The sequence below is a fragment of the Culex quinquefasciatus genome, chromosome 1 (genome assembly GCF_015732765.1).
Source record: "Culex quinquefasciatus strain JHB chromosome 1, VPISU_Cqui_1.0_pri_paternal, whole genome shotgun sequence".
Classification (NCBI taxonomy): domain Eukaryota; kingdom Metazoa; phylum Arthropoda; class Insecta; order Diptera; family Culicidae; genus Culex; species Culex quinquefasciatus.
Window position 1 is genome coordinate 121,601,798 of NC_051861.1, and position 15,797 is coordinate 121,617,594.

A 15,797-nucleotide genomic window follows, 5' to 3' on the forward strand; every position below is an offset into this window, starting at 1 on the left:
TATTTAAAGACCAATTATTTAGAAAATTTTCATTTTTTTGATTTGCAATTTATGGGTACAAAAAGATACTTTGATGCAGAATGTTTTAAAAGTTCCGAGTCTTTTTGTACCCATAAATTGCGAATTGTAAAAGGTATTTTTTGACATTTCAGCTGGAGCGTTTGGTACGGTATGTCCACGCATTCTTCCTCCCCTGCTGTATCTGTGTAATGTGAACCGCTCTCAGAATCCTCTCTGCGGTAAACATAACGCAGTAGGACTGGCCGCTTTAATTTTTGTAACACATTTTCGGCTGTTTTCGGATGTGCTGCAATTTTTAATGATTACAAGAAAAGTTTTTTTGTATTTTTCCAAAAGATTTTGCTGGTTTCAGTTTTTTTCTTTAAAAAAAAAATAATTTTGCGGATCAAAAAATAAGATGAATCCTCAACGAAATCGGTATTTTTTTCAATTTTAATTTTTGTATTTTTTAATCCGGCTTAACCTTTTCTGGTGCCTTCGGTATGCCCAAAGAAGCCATTTTGCATCATTAGTTTGTCCATATAATTTTCCATAGAAAATTTGGCAGCTGTCCATAAAAAAATGATATAAGAAAATTCAAAAATCTGTATCTTTTGAAGGATTTTTTTGATCGATTTGGTGTCTTCGGCAAAGTTGTATGGCAAAGGACTACACTGAAAAAAATATACACGGTAATTTTTTTTTGTTATTTTTAATTTATTTTTTTGTTGTTAAAACTTGATTTGCAAAAAAAACACAATTTTAATTTTTTTTTCTGATATGTTTTAGGGGACATAAAAAAAGCAGAAAAAAAATTCGACCAATATTTCGATTTATTGAATAAAATCAGAATTGACTCAAAAATTTAATAACTCGGTCAAGATTTTTTGCCCGTTCTCTAAATTTCAGAAAAGTTGGTATTTGATGTCCCTTAAAACTTATCAAAAAATAAAAACAAATAAAAATATTGTTTTTTGTTTTGCAAATCAAGTTTTAGTGACATAAAGTTAAATAAAAAATCACCAAAATTTTGTTTACCGTGTATCATATTTTTTCAGTGTAGTCCTTATCCATACCTACAACTTTGCCGAAGATACCAAATCGATCAAAAATTCCTTCAAAAGATACAGAATTTTCATAAATCATTTTTGTATGAACAGCTGCAAAATTTGCAAGGAAAATTACATGGACAAACTAATGATGCAAAATGGCTTTTTTTGGGCAGACCGAAGGCACCAAAAAGTTTCAGCCGGATTAAAAATACCAAAATAAAAATTGAAGGAAAAAAAGATTTCGTAGAAAATTGTTTTAAAGCATAGTATGACCTCAAAAATGCTCTAAAGTGATTTAAAAATATTAAGGGCACTTTTGAGAAAACCATCGAAGAAGTAATTTTTTTAGCTGGAGAGGACATCGAAGAAAGCAGAGCATCGAACTATACAATTTGAAGGGAATAAAGAAACCATCGATATATGAAAATATCGAGAAATTAAGATGGCTGAGATCGACCACTAGAGGGCCGATTGTTCTCACAAATAAAAATACTCGAAATCAGAGAGAAATACCCAATTTCATTGTACAAAAATTGACAAACGTTTATTTATTAGACCATATCTTAAGTTGAAGATAATACGATTACTTTAGAGAAAATATAAACCTAAACTACACAAAAAAAAACTATATCACGAATATCCGAATAAATCAAACAAAACTCTTACCACATTCCCCATCCTTCCCCTCCCCATCAGTTCAAATCCTTACAACCCTTATCCTCCCCACAGCCGCCCCCGTCGTAACCCCTCACAAACCCCTTGCCCTGCAGGACACGCCTGCACCTTCCCCCCTCCGGCAGCCGTCGCATTCCCCGCCGAATAATCGTGCGTTCCCCCCACGGTGTGCCTCCTCCGGATCGACCTGTTTCCCATCTGCCTCCGGTGTCGACCCGAAGTTGGCTGCGCACTCGTCGTGGTCGTCGCCGCCGGTGTCAGAATAATCTGCGGTCCCGCCGGCACGCACGTGTGACTCACGTCGTGAATCTGCCTCCGCCGGTTAATGTTCTTGTCTGTTTTTTCGTCCTTTGTGAGCGAGAGTCGCGAGCGCACGTTCAAGCTGTTGTTGACGCTGACGCTGTTGTTGTTGTTGTTATTGCCGTGGTTTTGCAGGTTGTTGTTGTTGTTGTTGCAGCACTGCACCGGGATGTTCGTCCCGGGGACGACCGCGCCGACGCCGTGGTGATGCCCGCAGCAGCACTCCAGATTCTTGTGATTTTGTAGTTCAACGAAAGGGACCGGTTCAGGTTGAACTTCCGCTCCAGGTTGTTCGCCTTCCGCTCCAGATTCGTCAGAATCCGATTCATCTTTTTCAAAACCTCGTTGTCGATCCGGTAGGTTGAGGCGGCCGCCGTAAGCTTCTCCCGCGGGTTGCTCGTCGTCGACGTGTCCGTGTCGTCCGAGCTGATCGAGATGTTGTTCACCTTGTCCGAGTTGGCGTCCAGGTCGTCCAGATCGTCCAGATGGTCGTTCATCAGCGTGACGCAGCTGTCGTTGGTCGAGGAGTTGGTGGTACCGGTTCCGCCGCCACCACCGTTGCTGTCCAGCGATTTTTGCGAGTGGGCCGACCGGACGGAGTCGTCCGCTTGGGAGTTGTTGTTCAGGGTGTTGCTGCCCAGGTTGCCGCTGCTGTTGGTCTTTTCCGTGCACGGTTTGACAAAGTTTCCTGTGAGAAAAGAGAAGTGAAGAGTTTTTATCAGATTTTGGTTGTTTTAATTTTTAACAGAAACAGAGAACATAAAAAAATTTCACAAGAAAATTCTTCTGCAATTTTTCTCTCAAATATTGTTACAGTAAAGTAGAAAAACTTATCGAATAGTTGTCTTTTATGTTATTCAATAACTTTAAGCTATTGCTTTCTCTGATAAAGTCACCAAATAAAATTGTACTAGAAAACTAGAATGTTTTTGAATATTTGGAAAATATGGTGTAAAACATCCAAAGTGGCTCAAAAAGCATGTTACGTAATTCGTTTTGATGTGAATTTACATATTTAAAAGGAAAACAAAAGACACAAAAAGGGGATTAAAAAAATCAGGTCTAACAAATTCACTACCTCAAATGATTGGTTTTCATTTCTTTTGTGCTCCTAACAATAAACAGTGTTGCCAAACAATCAATTATGTTCTCATTTCTCAAAAGATGTGTTGAATTTATTTTTGTTTAAGATTGATTGCTAAAATTGTATTTGCTCAAGGCAAGCGAAATTTCGAAATCTTGTGCATATTTTAATCGGTTTGAGCGCATAGTTGGCTCTTCTTTGATTTAGCTGCAACTATTAATTTTGATAAAAAAAACGTTACTTAATCCACCTTTAGGTGGCTGGTGCCTTCCTTGCATTCATAAAGTGAATACAATACACAGCCTCAAAAAAATTTATAAATAACACTAATTTTTATCAAAATATTTGAGATTCGGCTTCAAAAAAAGTGTGTTAAAACACTAAAGTACTTGTAACTTTTGATAGGGTTGTCAGATCTTCAATCTTTTGGGCTTGTTGGTTACCTATCCAACGATGGGTCGCATGATAGATCCGGACAAATTTTTCATCAAAATATTTGAGATCAGGCCTCAAAAAAGTTTATAAATAACACTTAAGTGCTCATAACTTTTGAGCTCGTTGGGAAGGTCTTTTAAAATCGGTTTAGGCCAGTGCTAAGATAATTGAGTAAGAATTTTTCGGTGCACACATCCACATCCAAACACACACACAGACATTTGTTCAGTTTTTGATTCTGAGTCGATATGTATACGTGGAGATGGGTCTAGGAGCTCGTATTAAGAAGTTCATTTTTCGAGTGATTTTATAGCTTTTCCTAAGTAAGGTGAGGAAGACAAAAACATTTTTTTAGAAAATCATAACTTCGTTTCATTTCAACTGATTTTGACTCTCTTCGATGCAAAAGAAAACGAAATTCTAAAGCGTTGGCGTGCAAATGTTGATAGTGTTAAAGCCACATTCGATTGAGTATTTTTTTTTATTTATTACAAATATCAATTTTAGTTCAATTCAGATGCAGTGCAAAAAAAAAAAACAAAATTGAACGTAGATTATCAAATAGGTTTGAAGCCTAAAATTTATGTTTTCTTATATTAAATTTCTATGAAACTCAAAAATATATTTTTATTCAGCAATTCCCCACGAAAAAAAAGTTCTCCGATCGAGCTCAATTTTTTTCTGGGGGATCCTTGGCCGAAATAATTAGACCCGTATTTTTTTTTTTTGTTTGACCATTAGGGTGACATACGCCGTGTTAGGGTGGTTCGAAAAATGGCAATTTTCGGAAAATTTCACATAACATATCAAAAAATTGTGAAGTTATGTTTTCGATACTCTGAGATACGATTTTTTGAAAATAAAAACTGGATTTTTCGACGCGCCACGCGCAAAAATGATAAAAATGACAAAAACGGGAAAAATCGACTTTTTTCACTAAAACTGCGATAACTTTAAAATTTCAGCGATGACCTATACATGTTAGGGTACCAATTTTTTTGTAATTAAAAGCAACTCTAGATTTTAAAATCAATTTAGAAAAAAAAACTTCGCGGCCCTTTGTGACAGAAAATTTTATACCTGACAGCTTTTTGAGGGGACCATAGTTGACCCATCGTTCAATGTTTTCTTGTCAATTATTTATTTTTTGCATTAAAATAAAAAAAAATGATCAGGCTTTAGGATCCTGTTATCCAAAAACTCAGGAAGCAAACAAAAAGTATTTGTCGGTCATTAATTGTAAAAACATAAGTTTTTTTTCATTTTGTATCCAACGTTTTTTAAACATTTCTAATAATTCTGATGAAAGCCATGAAACTTAAGGCATGTTTATTCATACATTCTAAACTATTTTGCAATTTATTGATAGCAGTGTAATTGTTATCATGTTTTTTGATACTGGTTTTGAGCTTTTATGATACTGGTTTTGAAAATTTAGTTTTGATTTTTTTAATATAGAGCAATTCTCTGAGTTTTCGGTCATTTGATTTTTTTTGTATTTTTTAATCCGGCTGAAACTTTTTTGGTGCCTTCGGTATACCCAAAGAAGCCATTTTGCATCATTAGTTTGTCCATATAATTTTCCATACAAATTTGGCAGCTGTTCATACAAAATGATATGTGAAAATTCAAAAATCTGTATCTTTGAAGGAATTTTTGATCGAGTTGGTGTCTTCGGCAAAGTTGTAGGTATGGATATGGACTACACTGAAAAAATGCTACACTGTAAAAAAATTTTGGTGATTTTTATTTAACTTTTAGTCACTAAAACTTGATTTGCAAAAAACACTATTTTTATTTTTTTGATATGTTTTAGAGGACATAAAATGCCAACTTTTCAGAAATTTCAGAATGGGCAAAATCTTTGACCGAGTTATGATTTTTGAATCAATACTGATTTTTTCAAAAAATCGAAATATCGGTCACAAAAATTTTTCAACTTCATTTTTCGATGTAAAATCGAATTTGCAATCAAAAAGTACTTTAGTGAATTTTTGATAAAGTGCACCGTTTTCATGTTATAGCCATTTTTAGGTAACTTTTTTGAAAATAGTCGCAGTTTTTCATTTTTTAAAAATAGTGCCCATGTTTGCCCACCTTTGAAAAATATTTTGAAAAGCTGAGAAAATTCTCTATATTTTGCTTTATTGGATTTTGTTGATGCGACCCATAGTTGCTGAGATATTGCTATGCAAAGCTAAAAACAGGAAAATTGATGTTTTCTAAGTCTTACCCAAACAACCCACCATTTTCTAATGTCGATATCTCAGCAACTATAGGTCCGATTAACAATGTTAAAACATAAAACATTCGTGAAATTTTCCGATCTTTTCGAAAAAAATATTTTCAAAAATTTAAAATCAAGACTAACATTTTAAACGGGCCAAACATTCAATATTACGCCCATTTGAAATGTTAGTCTTGATTTTAAATTTTTGAAAATATTTTTTTCGAAAAGATTGGAAAATTTCACGAATGTTTTATGTTTTAACATTGTTAATCGGACCTATAGTTGCTGAGATATCGACATTAGAAAATGTTGGGTTGTTTGGGTGAGACTTAGAAAACATCAATTTTCCTGTTTTTTAGCCTTTGCATAGCAATATCTCAGCAACTATGGGTCGCATCAACAAAGTTCAATAAAGCAAAATATAGAGAATTTTCTCAGCTTTTCAAAAATATTTTTTTCAAAGGTGGGCAAACATGGGCACTAATTTTAAAAAATGAAAACTGCGACAATTTTCAAAAAGTTACCTAAAATGGCTATAACTTGAAAACGGTGCACTTTATCAAAAATTCACTAAAGTATTTTTTGATTGCAAATTCGATTTTACATCGAAAAATGAAGTTGAAAAATTTTTGCGACCAATATTTCGATTTTTTGAAAAAATCAGTATTGATTCAAAAAATCATAACTCGGTCAAAGATTTTTTGCCCATTCTGGAAATTTCTGAAAAGTTGGCATTTTATGTCCTCTAAAACATATCAAAAAATAAAAAAAAAATAAAAATAGTGTTTTTTTGCAAATCAAGTTTTAGTGACTAAAAGTTAAATAAAAAATCACCAAAATTTTTTTTACCGTGTAGCATTTTTTTCAGTGTAGTCCATATCCATACCTACAACTTTGCCGAAGACACCAACTCGATCAAAAAATTCCTTCAAAAGATACAGATTTTTGAATTTTCACATATCATTTTGTATGAACAGCTGCCAAATTTGTATGGAAAATTATATGGACAAACTAATGATGCAAAATGGCTTTGGGTATACCGAAGGCACCAAAAAGTTTCAGCCAGATTAAAAATACAAAAATTAAAATTAAAGAAAAAAGACCGATTCCGTAGAGAACTGCTCTATATTGATTTTCAGTTTTTATAAAAGTACTTTAAAATAATTTTAATGGAATTTATTTGAAAAGAAATCCAAACAAACTTTTGGGACAATATTTTTGAAAATTTGAGGATTTTATTCCAATTTTATGAACAATTTTCAGGAGCCGTCTTGGGCCCGATAAAGGGGTTCTCCCGGGTGGTGGGCAAAATCGAGTCTGACATTTGAACCTAATTCTGAAAAATACAAAAAAAAACTAGATGCGAAAACGACGAAAAAACAACTTTTTTACTTAAACTGTGAAAAAAATTGAACATTTAAGGATATCTCAAGTAAAATTTCCCGAGAACTCCGTAAAAAATTTGCAGACATAGAATCGTTGGTTCAGCCACCTTTAGAATGGCGTTTTGTGAGGAGCAATCTCAGAGAAAGCATTTATTCGGACATTACAAACCCAGCTAGTCGTCAATTTGTCATTTTGCATGGTGTAAGTAGCTGTCATGGCAGTATTTGGTGTTGAGTTAACAAAAAATTCTCGAAGTGCTCGAAGTGATGGAGAGCGATATGCCTTATGCCGATCACATGCTAGCCAATCAAAGAGAGAGGGAGAGTAGGAGAGAGAGTATTCAGTAGTGACTAGTGTAACCACCGTTCCCACGACCCTAGAAGTATGTCTTTTATGACAAATTGTAGTAAAGCTTTAAGCTTTGTTTAAGTGAATGATGTACATAAGACACAAAAAGATAGATTTTTACAGGAAGAAACATTCATGAAGAGTAGGGATGACTACCGAAATTGAAGAACGGGCAATTTTCACTTGAATTTGAAGAGATACTTTTACATTCATCGAAGGAAGACACATTTTTAACATGAAGTTACAGCACGTACCTTGCAATACATTTTTTTACTGGACCTACTCGATTCCAACGCTTGTACTTTTTAAATTACAAGTTCTATTTTGGATTAAATATCCAGGACATTTGTTCGAGATTCGAGAAAAGGTAGGTGTCATTTATTATTCAAAAAGTCAAATATCAATAACAGGTATAATTACAGGTAATTTTTGGTATTCAGTCTTGAATATCACTTGATTATTTCTTCTTTGTGTCGAATATTGCTTGCTCTCTGTAATTTTATCAACTGTCAGAGAATGCTTTTATGCTTACACAATTAGTCATTCAATCTAAAAATATGAAAACTCAGCTACAGGTTCTTAGAAATAGTCCAAAAAAGTAAAGAAAAATGCTTAAAAATTAGTCAAAAAAATCACTCCTCAACCTTGATGCAAAAACAAAAAATCAAAAATTTCGTCATTAAACCAAACTCGATTGGCTCTTCTTTCCCCAAACTAATCCCACTCTTACCGTTAGCGTTGCTATTGCTCAGCTGGCGCAGCGGTTTGGCCCGGCTCTGGATGAGTGGCCGCTCGGGCGATTCGTCCGCGTACGGAATGTTCTCGCCGAGGGTGAGTGGCCGCGAGTGGTGCACCGACCGTCGCGTCGGAGTCGCCTGCAGTTGCTCGTTGTAGCAACAGCTGCTGCTGCCGTCGCTGTCCTGGCCGGTTCCGGTTGGGGTTCCGATGCCGCCGCCGCCGCCGCCACCGGTGTCCGCCACGTCCCGGTCCGAGTCGACCGAGGAGTTCCGCAGGGAGCGCAGCTTGTGATCCAGCGCGATCGTGACCGTCTTGAGGGACATCGAACCTGGCGGCGAGAGAGAGGGCGGAGAACAAGCCGGGTGGTGGTTAGCCACTGGATTTTGAACGGGGTGGTGAGTCGGGTTAGAAAAGTTTTGTTTTTGGTTTAGTTTGAGAGAGGAGTTTAAAGGCTGCACGATTGGGTTCAATCCAGGTTAAATTATAAGACATTTGAGATCATAATTTAAGATTTATTCACATTCGAAATTATTAAAGCCAAAACATATTTTGAAGTATTTTTAACATTTGCAATATGCTTAAATGCAAGATGCAAAAAAAAAACTATTTTTTTTTCTAAATCATTTATTTTATCCAATGCCAACTAGGAGAAATTCTCGTAACAATTATGGAATTGGTTCTTTTCTGTTCATATGGCAATTTCCATACTTTAAAAAAGTTATTTTGCGCAACTTTCGAAAGAAACTTGTTAGCTCACGTTCTTAAAAAAAAGATTAGTTCATAACTCGATTTCAGTTGAAAATGTTTCATTTAGAACAATTTGGTAATTTTTGAATTTTTGATTTTTTTTAAATTTTTGTAATTTTTTTTTTTTTCATATTTTTGTTATTTTTGTAATTTTTGTATTCTTTATATTTTTGCATTTTTGATATTTTTGTAAATATTGTAATTTTTGTACTTTTTGTAATATTTGTATTTTTTGTAAATTTGTTTTTTTTGTCAATTTTGTCAATTTTGTCATTTTTGTAATTTTTGTAATTTTTGTTATTTTGTAATTTTTGTAATTTTTGTAATATTTGTAATTTTTGTAATTTTTGTAATTTTTGTAATTTTTGTAATTTTTGTAATTTTTGTAATTTTTGTAATTTTTGTAATTTTTGTAATTTTTGTAATTTTTGTAATATTTGTAATTTTTGTAATTTTGTAATTTTTGTAATTTTGTAATTTTTGTAATTTTGTAATTTTGTAATTTTGTAATTTTGTAATTTTGTAATTTTTGTAATTTTTGTAATTTTTGTAATTTTTGTAATTTTTGTAATTTTTGTAATTTTTGTAATTTTTGTAATTTTTGTAATTTTTGTAATTTTTGTAATTTTTGTCAATTTTGTCAATTTAGTCATTTTTGTAATTTTGGTCATTTTGGTCATTTTGGTCATTTTGGTCATTGTGGTCATTCTGGTCATTTTGGTCATTTTGGTCATTTTGGTCAGTTTGGTCATTTTGGTCATTTTGGTCATTTTGGTCATTTTGGTCATTTTGGTCATTTTGGTCATTTTGGCCATTTTGGTAATTTTGGTCATTTTGGGCATTTTTGTCATTTTTGTCATTTTTGTAATTTTTGTAATTTTTGTAATTTTTGTAATTTTTGTAATTTTTGTAATTTTTGTAATTTTTGTAATTTTTGTAATTTTTGTCATTTTTGTCATTTTTGTCATTTTTGTCATTTTTGTCATTTTTGTCATTTTTGTCATTTTTGTCATTTTTGTCATTTTTGTCATTTTGTCATTTTAGTCATTTTTGTCATTTCGTCATTTTGCTATTTTGTTTTTTTTTTGTCAATTTAGGTAATTTTGATTTTTTTGGTATTGTTGGTAATTTTGGTATTTTTTGTATATTTGGTATTTTTGGTATTTTTTGTATTTTTGGTGATTTTGGTCATTTTGGTCATTTTGGTCATTTTGGTCATTTTGGTCATTTTGGCCATTTTGGTAATTTTGGTCATTTTTGTTATTTTGGGCATTTTTGTCATTGTTGTCATTTTTGTAATTTTTGTAATTTTTGTAATTTTTGTAATTTTTGTAATTTTTGTAATTTTTGTAATTTTTGTAATTTTTGTAATTTTTGTAATTTTTGTAATTTTTGTAATTTTTGTAATTTTTGTAATTTTTGTTATTTTTGTAATTTTTGTAATTTTTGTAATTTTTGTCATTTTTGTCATTTTTGTCATTTTTGTCATTTTTGTCATTTTTGTCATTTTTGTCATTTTTGTCATTTTTGTCATTTTTGTCATTTTTGTCATTTCGTCATTTTTGCTATTTTGTTTTTTTTTTTGTCAATTTAGGTAATTTTGGTATTTTTGGTATTTTTGGTATTGTTTGTAATTTTGGTATTTTTTGTATATTTGGTTTTTTTGGTTTTTTTTTTTGTATTTTTGGTCATTTTGGTCATTTTGGTCATTTTGGTCATTTTGGTCATTTTGGTCATTTTGGTCATTTTGGTCATTTTGGCCATTTTGGTAATTTTGGTCATTTTGTTATTTTGGGCATTTTTGTCATTTTTGTCATTTTTGTCATTTTTGTAATTTTTGTCATTTTGATCATTTTGGTCATTTTGGTCATTTTGGTCATTTTGATCATTTTGGTCATTTTGGTCATTTTGGTAATTTTGGTAATTTTGGTAATTTTGGTCATTTTGGTCATTTTGGTCATTTTGATCATTTTGGTCATTTTGGTCATTTTGGTAATTTTGGTAATTTTGGTAATTTTGGTAATTTTGGTAATTTTGATCATTTTGATCATTTTGGTCATTTTGGTCATTTTGGTCATTATGGTCATTTTGGCCATTTTGGTCATTTTGGTCATTTTGGTCATTTTGGTCATTTTCGTCATTTTTGAAATTTTTGTCATTTGGATAATTTCGATCATTTTGATCATTTTGGTAATTTTGATCATTTTGGTAATTTTGGTTATTTTGGTAATTTTGATCATTTTAGTCATTTTGGTCATTTTAATCATTTTTGTCATTTTGGCCAATTTGGTCATTTTAGTCATTTTAATAATTTTGGTCATTTTGATCATTTTCGTCAGTTTTGAAATTTAGGTCATTTTTGGTCATTTTTGCCATTTTGGTAATTTTGGTAATTTTGGCCATTTTAGTCATTTTGGTCATTTTAGTCATTTTTGAAATTTTGGTAATTTTGGTCATTTTGATCATTTTGGTAAATTTTTCAATTTTGGTAATTTTGGTAATTTGTCATTTTGGTCATTTTGGTAATTTTGATCATTTTGGCCGTTTTGGTAATTTCGATGATTTTGGCCGTTTTGATCATTTTGATGATTTTAATGATTTTGATCATTTCGGTCATTTTTATCATTTTGGTCAATTTTGTCATTTTTTGTTACTTTGGTAATTTTTGTAACTTTTGCTATTATGGTAATTTATGGTAATGCTAATGCTATCATGGTAATTTTTGAATTTTTTGTCATTTTGATATTTTTGGTCATGTTGTCAATTTTGGTCATTTTGGAGTTTTTGGTTACTTTTATTATTTTGGCCATTTTTGTAATTTTGTTTGTTTTGGTCATTTTCGTTATTTTGGTAATTTTGTTACCAAATGACCACATTTTGGTCGTTTGGTCATTTGGTAATTTTTGTCATGTTTGTCATACGGAACATTTTAGAAAATTTTGATCGTAGAAAATACTCGAACAAAAATTTCTGACACAATTTTCAAAATAGTAAACTTTAGGCAACCCTATTCAAGCGATTAGTACAACCAAGTTGAACAGAGAGAGTTAGTCAAAAATCGGGGCTATAAAAACGAAACACACGCTCAGTTTGATTAGGGAGGAAAGAACTCGACAGAAAATAGATTTTCGTTTGGTTTTTAATTTGCGAAGAAAAAAACTGGCCAGCGCAAAAAGGGGGGGCAAGGAAAAGCATTCACTCTCTGTAGACACACTACCTTTTGGGAATTGATCGACGGGAAGAACGCGAGAATCCCTCAAGTTCACGGTCTCACATTTAAGAAGGTACTATTGTTTTGTTTTAAATTGACTAGTTTTTTACTGGCGTGGCAAATTTCTTCGAATAATCTTTCAAGGCGAAAGAAATTCGAGAAATATTTGAGGAAAATAAATTTAAAAGAAAAACGAAACTGCTATGTTGAGGAACTAACCTCACGAATAGTACCACGGGTAAAACCTTCGATAAACTGCAAAAAAATAAAACATTTCGCAAAGAGAAGAGGGAAATTGTTGTACGTTTGTAATAATCCACCACCACCAGCGTTCCAACAAACTCACCATTGTCGGCAAACGCACTGTCGTTCGAGTCCTCCTCGGACGATCGGTTTAATACTGAGGAAGCGTCGTCGTTGCTCTGGCTGCTGCCGAGTTGCTGCCGGCCACCGAAGAAATGCTGATGGTCGTTGGTGTGGGCCGCCGGAGACGACGACGAGTGCCGGTCCAGGGCGGCCAGCGACGCCGGTCCAATTTGCTGCTGCAGGTAGGACGAAGTCGCCCGGTGGTGGTGGTGCGAAGACCGCGACGATTGCTCCTTCGATTCCGCCGACTGTTGGTGGGGAAAATGTTATTAATTTGCTACAGAAAGAAGAAATTGACCAAGAAATTACCGTTGTACTGTCAAGCGAGAGCGTGTCCGGCGTCGTCGAGGACATGGTGCTCTTACGTTGGGTCGTTCTTCGGATCTTCCGGTTTGCTGCCTGCACGATCTGAGCCACAAAGTGTGAGCTACTTTCCTTTGATGAGTCTTTGAATGCTGGATGGGAGGGAAGAAAATTGTTAACTTTTTCGAAATTTTTAAAGGGTATGTAAGTTACAAACGATTCCACGAAGTGCGTAAAATCAGATAATTTTTAAACTCTGTAGAAACTCACGAACCTTTCTCACTAGATAAAAAACATTTCTTAAATTTCCAGATTTTAAAAGCTTGAAAATTCCATCAATAATCTTCTTTTTTTTATTGGTCTGTTATTTTGCTATCCTCTAAACTCTAATTTATTAACATTGTCAAATGCTTTGAAATGTAATAATGTATGTAATTTTTCAAAGGTTTCCTTAAAATTCTTAAAATTCGTAAAATTCTTAAAATTTCAGAAATTTTGAAATTTTCAAAAGTTTTGAAAGTCTTGAAATTCTTTAAATTGTTTAAATTTTTAAAATTCCTGAAAATTTTGAAATTATTAAAAAAAAGGATTTTCTTGAATTTCTTGAACTTCTTAAATTCCTTGCACTTTTCGATTCGATGAAATTCTTTTAAAAAAATGTAATTCTAAAATCTTCGAATTTCTTGAATTTCTTGAATTTTTTGAATTTATTGAATTTTTTGAATTTTTGGGATTTTAATGAATTTTCTTGAATTACTTAAATTTATTGATTTTTTTGATTTTCCCGATTTTGTTGATTTTGTTGATTTTGATGATTTTGATGATTTTCTTGAATTTCTTGAATTTCTTGAATTTCTTGAATTTCTTGAATTTCTTAAATTTCTTGAATTTCTTAAATTTCTTGAATTTTTTGAATTTCTTGAATTTCTTGAATTTCTTTAATTTCTTGAATCTCTTGAATTTCTTGATTTTTTTAATTTTTTTTGCATTTCTTGAATTTCTCGAATTCTTAAATTGCTTGAACTTTGTGAATCTCATGAATTTCTTGAGTTTCTTGAATTTCTTGTATTGTTGAATTTCTTGAATTTCTTGAATTTCTTAAATTTCTTAAATTTCTTGAATTTTTTGAATTTTTGGGATTTTAATGAATTTTCTTGAATTACTTAAATTTATTGATTTTTTTGATTTTCCCGATTTTGTTGATTTTGTTGATTTTGATGATTTTGATGATTTTCTTGAATTTCTTGAATTTCTTGAATTTCTTGAATTTCTTAAATTTCTTGAATTTCTTAAATTTCTTGAATTTTTTGAATTTCTTGAATTTCTTGAATTTCTTGAATTTCTTTATTTTCTTGAATTTCTTGAATTTCTTGATTTTTTTAAATTTTTTTGCATTTCTTGAATTTCTTGAATTTCTCGAATTCTTAAATTGCTTGAACTTTGTGAATCTCATGAATTTCTTGAGTTTCTTGAATTTCTTGTATTGTTGAATTTCTTGAATTTCTTGAATTTCTTAAATTTCTTGAATTTTTCGATTTTCCTGATTTTGTAGATTTTGTTGATTTTGTTGATTTTGTTGATTTTGTTGATTTTCTTGATTTCTTGACATTCTTAAATTTAATTGATTTCTTGAATTTAATTGATGTTCTTGAATTTCTAAAATTTTTAGAGTTGCTTTAATTTTCTGAGTTTCTTAAATTTCTTGAATGTAATAAAAAAACTTGAATTTGAATTTTATGATGATTTTGAATTTCTTGATATTGTTGATTTTTTAAATTTTCTTGATTTTTTTGATTTGTTTGATTTTTTGATTTCTTTTGTTTTTTTGATTTTCTTGAATTTCGTAAATTTCTCGACATTTTTTGAATTCTTTAAATTCTTAAATTTTTAAGTTGTTTTTAATTGCTTGAATTATCTGGGTTTCTTAAATTTCTTGAATTAAAAAAAATCTTGAATTCGAATTTTATATTTTTTTTTAATTTCTTGATTTTCATTTTCTTGATGTTGTTTTTTTTATTTTCCTGATTTTCTTGATTTTCTTAAATTTCTGAAATTCTTAAGTTTTTTTAATTGCTTGAATTTTCTACATTTTTTAAATTTCGAGTTTTTTATATTGCTTGATTTTTATTTTTTTTCTTAATCCTCTAAATCCTTTCAATTTGCTGAGTTTTTTTAATTTCTAAAATTTCCTCAAACTATTTTTTTTATTTCTTAAATTTCTTAAATTACTCAAATTACTTCAATAATTAATGATTTTTTTTTTTGAATTTTATATGATTATGATTATATTTATTGCTTTGCTTGTTAAATTTCATCAATTTGTTAAAATTCTTAAATTTCTAAAACTTTCTTAAATGTCATAAATTTGTCAAATTGCCTGAAATTATTTTTTTTATTTGTTCAAATTTTGAATTTGTTGGATGTTTTTAACTTCATGAATTTGTTGAATTTAATACATTCATTAAATTTTATAAGTTTTCTTGTAACTTTTTTTGGAAAATGCTTTGGCTTCCTAAATTTCTTAAATTTTGAAGTATTTACCTATTGATTTTTTAATGTGTATTTGAGTTTTTCAGAGTATGAAATTATAAATTTCATGAATTTTTGCAATTTCTGAATCTTTTTTTTTACTTCTTGAATTCCCTTTTTTATAATTTGTTTAATTTGTAGAACTAATTAAATTACAAAACTTTCTTGAATTTAATATGTCTCCATTTTTTTAAATATTTATTAATTTTCTTAAATTACCTTAAATTGTCTAAATTGCTTAAATTTTTACCTTTAAAATTTCTTAAATTTGTTTGATTTTTTTAACTTTATGATTTCTTGAATTTAAGGTTATTATTGACACTTAACATTTCCAAAAAAATGTCCACGTTGTTTATGAATGGTCCCTCCATTACATTTGCTAAATTTCTTGAA

The 15,797-nt window shown here is 31.0% G+C and overlaps 1 protein-coding gene across 1 annotated transcript in view; it reads right to left on the reverse strand.

Annotated features, from left to right (window-relative positions):
• Positions 1-1,766: 1,766 nt before the first annotated feature.
• LOC6054180 overlaps positions 1,767-15,797 on the reverse strand; it is a 279,137-nt gene continuing 265,106 nt past the window's right edge. Inside the window, 5 exon segments of the mRNA XM_038266527.1 lie at positions 1,767-2,321; positions 2,324-2,715; positions 8,241-8,624; positions 12,553-12,820; positions 12,882-13,027. Of these exon segments, the coding sequence (XP_038122455.1) occupies positions 1,767-2,321; positions 2,324-2,715; positions 8,241-8,624; positions 12,553-12,820; positions 12,882-13,027 (1,745 nt within the window).